This window comes from Lonchura striata, chromosome 11 (genome assembly GCF_050655825.1).
Source record: "Lonchura striata isolate lonStrDom1 chromosome 11, ASM5065582v1, whole genome shotgun sequence".
Lineage (NCBI taxonomy): Eukaryota > Metazoa > Chordata > Aves > Passeriformes > Estrildidae > Lonchura > Lonchura striata.
In genome coordinates this window covers 18,995,997-19,002,703 of record NC_140713.1, presented here as the reverse complement: position 1 = coordinate 19,002,703, position 6,707 = coordinate 18,995,997, and the positions used below count along the sequence as shown (strand labels likewise).

General features: G+C 58.2%; 1 protein-coding gene across 2 annotated transcripts; it reads right to left on the bottom strand.

The window, feature by feature from the left end:
- Window positions 1-378: 378 nt before the first annotated feature.
- On the bottom strand, window positions 379-6,595 carry ADGRG3 (adhesion G protein-coupled receptor G3). Of its 2 annotated transcripts, none has more exons than XR_014957947.1 (13): window positions 5,867-6,595; window positions 5,423-5,452; window positions 5,176-5,335; window positions 4,997-5,105; window positions 4,296-4,439; window positions 4,085-4,207; window positions 3,965-4,004; window positions 3,785-3,885; window positions 3,195-3,307; window positions 2,771-3,054; window positions 2,409-2,488; window positions 1,705-1,991; window positions 379-1,270 (listed from the first exon to the last, which is right to left on the bottom strand). XR_014957947.1 is itself a non-coding variant. In XM_077786373.2 (13 exons), the coding sequence occupies exons 1-13, from the start codon at window positions 6,030-6,032 to the stop codon at window positions 1,155-1,157; spliced, it is 1,767 nt and encodes a 588-aa protein (XP_077642499.1). In that variant the 5' UTR covers window positions 6,033-6,595; the 3' UTR covers window positions 379-1,154. The 2 variants fall into 2 exon arrangements, 1 of the variants encoding a protein (XP_077642499.1); XM_077786373.2 differs by having other exon boundaries at window positions 2,395-2,488.
- Window positions 6,596-6,707: the final 112 nt, after the last annotated feature.

Below are 6,707 nucleotides of genomic sequence, written 5' to 3'. Positions count from 1 at the left end.
GAGAGGCTCTTGCTGTGTCTTTGTGGGTGTTTTGGGGAAGGGGGTAATGGCTGGATGCAAACGGTGCTTGAGGGTTGAGGTGCATCACAGGGTTTCTGTTCCCTGTGGCATCTCTTGGACCTTCTCCCCTGAGGACCATAGTCTCCAAACCCAGAGTATGTACCCAGGGATGGGAGAGTCCTTCCTCCTGCTCCCCTTTTCCCCACAGAGTCACCCAGGTGTGTAGGGAGATGGAAGTACCCCACTCTAAATACCTGCCCTATCAAAGCTGGTCTTTGCAGAGCTCTGTGCCACACAAAGGCAGCATTGGCAGAGCAAGGGCTGCTTTGTGCATGCACATTTTGTGTGTGCACCCATCCATAGTGATTTCTCCCTTCATTCACGACATTTTTCTTTTCATTCGTGGCAAATGGCCAGCAAGACTTTGCCCATTGATACATCCCTAATAAAAAGCAAATAACAAATAATAATGTAGGTATTAAAGGCTAAATTCACAGTGCTCAGACAGCTGGCAGGGATTTAATACCAAAACACAGATCAGGAGAAGATAGCAGTTGCCCTGCAAGGTATGTGCATTTTGGCCAGAGCACCATGTCCATGGGGGAATTGCTGCTGGCCCCAGAGGCTGTTTGGCACGAAGGGCACACAGCACATCTCTGCCAGAGAGCAAGGAGATGTTTGGCAAAGAAGCTTACGGGTTTCCTCTTCTTTTTGCTGATTCCCAGAGGCAAACCTCCCACATCTGGGCTGCAGCTAGTCCATCCTCTCCCTCCAGTGGCAGGAAACTCACTGCTGGGCTGGTTCAGCACCAAAATCCACCTCTAGCAAAGAGGGTGATGGTCCATCATGGCTGAAGGCAGGTGCTTTGTGAGCTTTCCTCCTTGTCCCCTGGGGAATGAGATCAGGGGCATCTCAAGACCTTGAAGCTGCAGCCTGGAGGGACTTTGCAGAAGCATCATCTCTGGAGCTCCTTGCCCAGGGCAACCCACCAGGAATGAAAGGGACAAAGCAAAGAGCCCTGCTGAGGTGGATCATGCCCACTGAAGGGTAAACTGAGGCACTGTAAGCTGATCTCTCCCTGTGTGAGGAAGCTGCATCTTCCAGGATCACTCTCAGTGGATGCAGGTCCAGCCAGGAGCTGGTCCAGCCAGGAGCTAGTCCTGGGAGGCTGTGGTGTTTTTGTCATGTCTGATGATGTAGGAGAGGGAACCAGTGGTCTCCTTTGTCTTTGGGTAGTAGAGAACAACCAACCAGATGAATATGAAGATTCCTGCAGGGAAAGGAAGACAAACACTCAGCAGCAGCAGGAGACTATGGGAAGCATCTTGCCAGGATGCTAATGACACTTTTCTTCAGTTTCCAGGGGGTTTCCACAGCTCACTCCTGCCTCTCCCCCTCCTTCCCATGAACCATTTGGCTGGGACATGCCCTGAGTGGATAATGCCCCTAGTCCTCTGCTAAGGAATGTCTTTCTTGGAGGGAAAACCACCATGGGTGGAGTGGATGTAATTGGGAGCCATGAGCAGCTCCATGCTGGTGGTTGGGACCTCCTGCTTGATGCACCCTGGCAATAGGAAGGGTATGACAGTGCCGGGAAGACACTGGTGCCTTGGAATTCCTTGTCAACCCACAGCCAGGCTGGCTTCTGCCTCCTCCATCTTCTCCACCCAAGCCCAGGGAGCCCAGCTCAGAGTGAGTGCTGACCTTGGAGAGAGTTGAGGACGGTGAAGAGGTAGAGCACAGCTGTGGAGGAGATGCCATAGGTGAGGAATACCAGGGCCCAAGTGGCTCCCAGCAGGCAGAAGAGCCCTGCTGCCACCAGAGCCACCCTCCAGGGCTTATGGTATCCCGGCACTGCCCCAGTGCCCTGCAAGCTGCAGCTCTTGTGGGTCACCACCCCAAAGACAGCCATGTTGAAGAGGAAGATGAGGCCAAAGTAACCACAGTTGGTGATGTAGTGGACCAGAAGATGTTTGGAAGTGATCCAGCATCTGAAAAGAGAACCACAGTGCCTCCAGCAGCCCTGCAAGCCTCAGCAGCACCCATGGGAGCCTTCCCCTGGCAGGATTTTGCAAGGCCAGGGTGAAGCAGGGGCACAGCGGTGGGTATCAACTGCCCTCGTGTTGCTCGGCTGGGAGGGAGCCTGGACAAGCTCCAGGTGGGCCTTGGACATCCCTCCATGACCTGGAGGGCTGCAGGTGTGACTGAGGAGGCTCAGCATGAGCTGGGGGTGGCTGATGTGTTGCAGTCACAAAGAAGGAAGCAGAAGCAGAGGCATGGTGCAAAGCCAAACCAGATGGGTGCAATCCCTGACCACTGCACTCCTGGCAGGACTGAGCTGCCCCTCCCTGTGCCACAGGGCCACCTGAGCCCTGTGGGCAGTGGCACACGCACAGGTGGGCTATGACCTGGTGGTCCGTGGTCTGGATGCTGTATTCTCCATAGCTGCCAATAGCTCCTGCCACTCCCACCACCAGAACAGGGAAGCCTGGGAGAAGGTAGACACAGTCACAGGATGGTTTAGGTTGGAAAAGACCTCTAAGGTCAAGTCCACCCATTAACTCAGCACTGCCACAGCCACCACTAAATCACATCCCCAGGTGCCAAATCCACACATCTTTTGAACACTTCCAGGGATGGTAACTCCACCACTGCCCAAGGCACCCTGTTCCAGTACCTAACCACCCTTTCAGTGAAGAAATTTTCCCAGTATCCAGTCCAAACCTCCCACTGCCCCTCTCACCCCCCTTTTCCCATCCAGGCTGCTCACCCCAGCCAACCAGGCACAGCTTTGCCAGGTAGTGGTGGATGTAGATGCCGAGGACCTTGACAAAGAGGAGGTAGAGCTGGCAGCCCTCCAGCGCCGTCCAGGTGAAGCAGCAGAGCAGACAGTAGTGGGTGAGCCCCCCCAGGACCCCACAGGTCCTTGGCTGGGCCCTGCCAGAGAGCCCACTGCTGAGCAGGAAGGCCAGGTTGAGGAGGAACAGGCTGCCCACGAGGTTCACGTGCAGCCCCAGGTTGGTGCGGACGGTCTCCTCAAACCTGAACCTGCACCTGAGTGTCCCCACAGGGACCAGGAGAGGCAGGGGTCACAGGTGAGCAGGGCCTCGTGCAGCACAGCAGGGCCATGCAGAGACACTGGCACTGCCTCACATCTCTCCCAGCCTGGCAAGCCCCCTGGGGGCACGTCCCACCTCACAAAGATGCAGAAGGCCATGGTGAAGATGCAGAAGGCCATGGCTACCCCACAGCCAGCGGTGGCTACAGCCATCAAAGCTTTTGCTGTGGAGCCATCCAGAGCTGGGTTCTGCCAAACATGCAGATGTTGGGTTAGACAGGCCCTGGAGTCTAGAAAAGCTGACTGCAGGCACCAGAGCCATGGGGATGATAACCCCATGGCTGCTGCAGAGACCCCAGACCAGCCCCAGAAGATCTGCAGGGGAAGCAGGGCAGTGGTGCCTCACAGGAGATGCTCCGAGGTGGGGTGAGGTGTGGGTGAAGTGGACCACCATGAGCACCCTCCTGGGAGTCTCCACCAGGATCTGGGACCTCAAGCCTTGTTCTGCCAGAGCCTGCACAGAGCTGGGGCCTTTTCCAGCCTTCCCTGCTCAGCTGACCTGCTGCTGTCCTCCTGAGCTGGGGCTGGGATTGGTTTTGGGACCTCAGCTTGCCTGACAACAGCTATAATTGTCCCTGTGTGGCTACTCAGGACACCCAAGGAATCACAGTGGGCAGGCAGCACTGCCAGGGCTCAAGCAGGATCTGCAGGGAGCAGGATCGTCACCAGGAGGAGGGTGAAGAAGGTGAGATGGTCACAGGAGCAGACTGTCCCCTTGTCCCCGGGCTGGGTGGCACATCCACTGCTCTGCCAGCCTCCTGCCTGCCCTGCAAGGGGCACGGGGAGCGCTGTGAGTGCCGGGGCAGCGCCCGTGCCCCAGCCACACCTGCCCCGAGCAGGGCACACCTTTGCTGGGGTCCCAGAAGACGCATCGGGGGGTGACGCCCTGCAGTGGGGAGAGCAGCATCAGCCTCTGCCTCGGGGAGGGCACCGCAGGGAGGGGGAGGGCAGGCAGGGCTGGCTTACCCGGGGCAGCTCCCTGTGGGCAAACGTGAGCTGCACGGGCTCCTGCAGCCCCGAGATGCTGCTCTCTCCCACCGTGATGCCCACCACGGTGCTGTCCAACACCTGCGCCGTCTGGTTGATTTCCTGTGGAGGGGAAAGGCTGCGAGAGCTGAGCTGGTGGGCAGCAGGTGCTGGTGGCAGCAGGAAGGATGCTGGCAATGCCAGCCTGTACCTTGAACATGCCAAGCTGCTGGATATTGAGGACTGTCACCACCACACGCACTGTTTGGCTACTCAGGGACCGGAATAGCTCCCTGGGGAGGTGGATTTTGCCACCTGCCTTCCCTTTCTCTGTGGTGTTCAGCCTACTGGGGCCCTGCAGCAGAGAACAACAGTAGGAGGTTGTTGGTGCAGGTCACATCTCGGTTCAGAACCCACCAGTCTTGCTCCAGGCATGAATTCAGCCCTGCCCAGATGGGTTTGCTCAGTAACATCGGCAGGAGCCCTGAGGGCAGAAGGGAAGAGCCTCATTCCCTGCACCCAGCATCTCTGGGGGCAGAGCTGGAAGTGGGACCCAGCAGATTCTCTACCCACCATCACCCACACATGGTCCCCAGGACATCCAGAGCCTGGGAGGGCCTCTGGGTGGTCAGGAGGCACAAGGTCACACACGTCTCTCCTCCTTTCCTACCTCACACTCCCCCTGGCCACCTGGTCTGCTGGGATGGCTCCTTGGGGAGGGCTCTTTCCTCCCAGGCACCACTTCACGTGGCTCCTTGCCAAGGCGTGTTGAAATGGATGTGGGCCCATGATGCAACCCCACAGGGAGGGGGAAGAGCACAGCAGGGACACCAAGCCCTGGGGCAGGGGCTGAGGGATGCTTGGAAAGGTGTGGGACCTTCCAAGCAAGGGAGAGGGAGGGGCACATCTCACCGCTGTGGGGGAGAAGGTGATGAGGACGTCACGGGTGCCAGCCCTGCTGACATTGAGGAGCAGACCCTTGAGCCCAGCCGGCCAGCTGTGCTGCCCCGACTGCAGCAGCCTGTGGGACAAGGGGGCTGTGGGACAGGGGCTGTGGGGACTGAGCCCACAAACCCTGGCATGGCTACTACCTGAACCAGAGCTCCCTCAGGCAGGCACAAGGGTGGCTCCCGGAGCGCCACAGCTCCGGGCACTGCTGGGACAAGCGGAGCAGGCCGGTGATGTTGTCTGGGTTCTGCTGCTCCACCGCCACGCTGCAGCACTCACGGGGCTGATCACCCCGGTGCTGGTCTGGGGAGGGTGGGAGCAGTGACCCCTGGGCACCACAGCACTGGGTGGGCACAGGGAGCAAGGGCAGGAATGGGAGGAGGGACTCACCAGAACAGCTGTCCTGTCCTTCGGCAACATCTGCAAGAGGAGGATATGGAGAAAGAGGGGAAAACACCAAAATCTAGGGTCAGCCCTCCCTCTGTACAGAGGGAAGAGAAGGCAGGAGAGTCTGGCAGCCACCAGGTTTTAAAAGAACTGCAGCTACATGGGCTTCAAAAACACCTGGACAGTGATCGGAGCTGGTGCAGGCAAAACCAGCGTGCCAGAGTGGCTCACAAAGGAGACCCTGGACTGCTGATCCCAGGTTTTAAAAAAGCCCACAGCAACAAAGCCCCCAACTCTGCTCACCTCTGCACATCCCAGTGGGGATGCTCCCCTCTTGCCTGTCCACATTTCAGGATGAAATCCCCACATGGTCTTTCGGTGAACACCTTCCCATGGGAAAACCTTCCCACAAAGCCCTGCACCCCCTGTGCTAAGGATGCCACTCACCAGGCAGCAGCAGGAGCAGTAGGACAGTGCCCAGGAACAAGTTCAGGGTCTCCCGGCTACTCCTGGCCATCCCACCACACTCTGCTCCCCTTGTCCCAGCAGCTCTGCTCCTCCCCAGGTTCCCCCAGGGTTTGTGGGCGCTTCTGAGGCAAGAGCTGTTACTCATTTCCCTTATGGGAGCCCCTCACGCCTTCCTGTGGGCTGGCAAGTGACCTCCTGTCCCAGCTCACAGCAATGGCCGCCAGAGCCGCACGCTTCCGCCGTGGTTCCCTCCCGTGACCAACCTGGCCCTTTTTGCTTTCCCTTTCTCCCCACACTCCTGCCAAGGGGCTGATGGCCCTAACCAGCCCAGCAGGTGCTGGAGCATCCTCATCCTAAGCTGGGCATCACTACAAGCCTCCAGGATGGAACATCCCAAGGTGCTCCTGCCCCAGCTGGGTGCTGGAAGCTGGATGGAGGGGGATGATCCACAACCAGCTGGAAGGGGAATGGTGGGATGGGAGATGTGGTGCTGTGTCTGCAAGAGGCACAGCCAGGACAGCCAGATTGGCCCCACAGCCACTGAGGGGATGATTCCTATCCTTTGATGTCTCCCTCTTCAGATCCCTGTCCTCCATCAGCCTCCCTTTCTACTGGGTAGTGACAGTCCCTGGAGACTTCCCAAGCTATGGTACCTCCCTCCATAACCCCAACCCCAACATGGGGGCACCAGGCAGCCAGTGCTCAGCCAGGAGCACCATTATCAGTCCCACTATCCTCAGCAGGATCCTACAGGGTAAAATGCCAGGTCCTGAATCCCCAGAAATGGGATAACCCAGATGAGAGATGGATCCCATCAGAG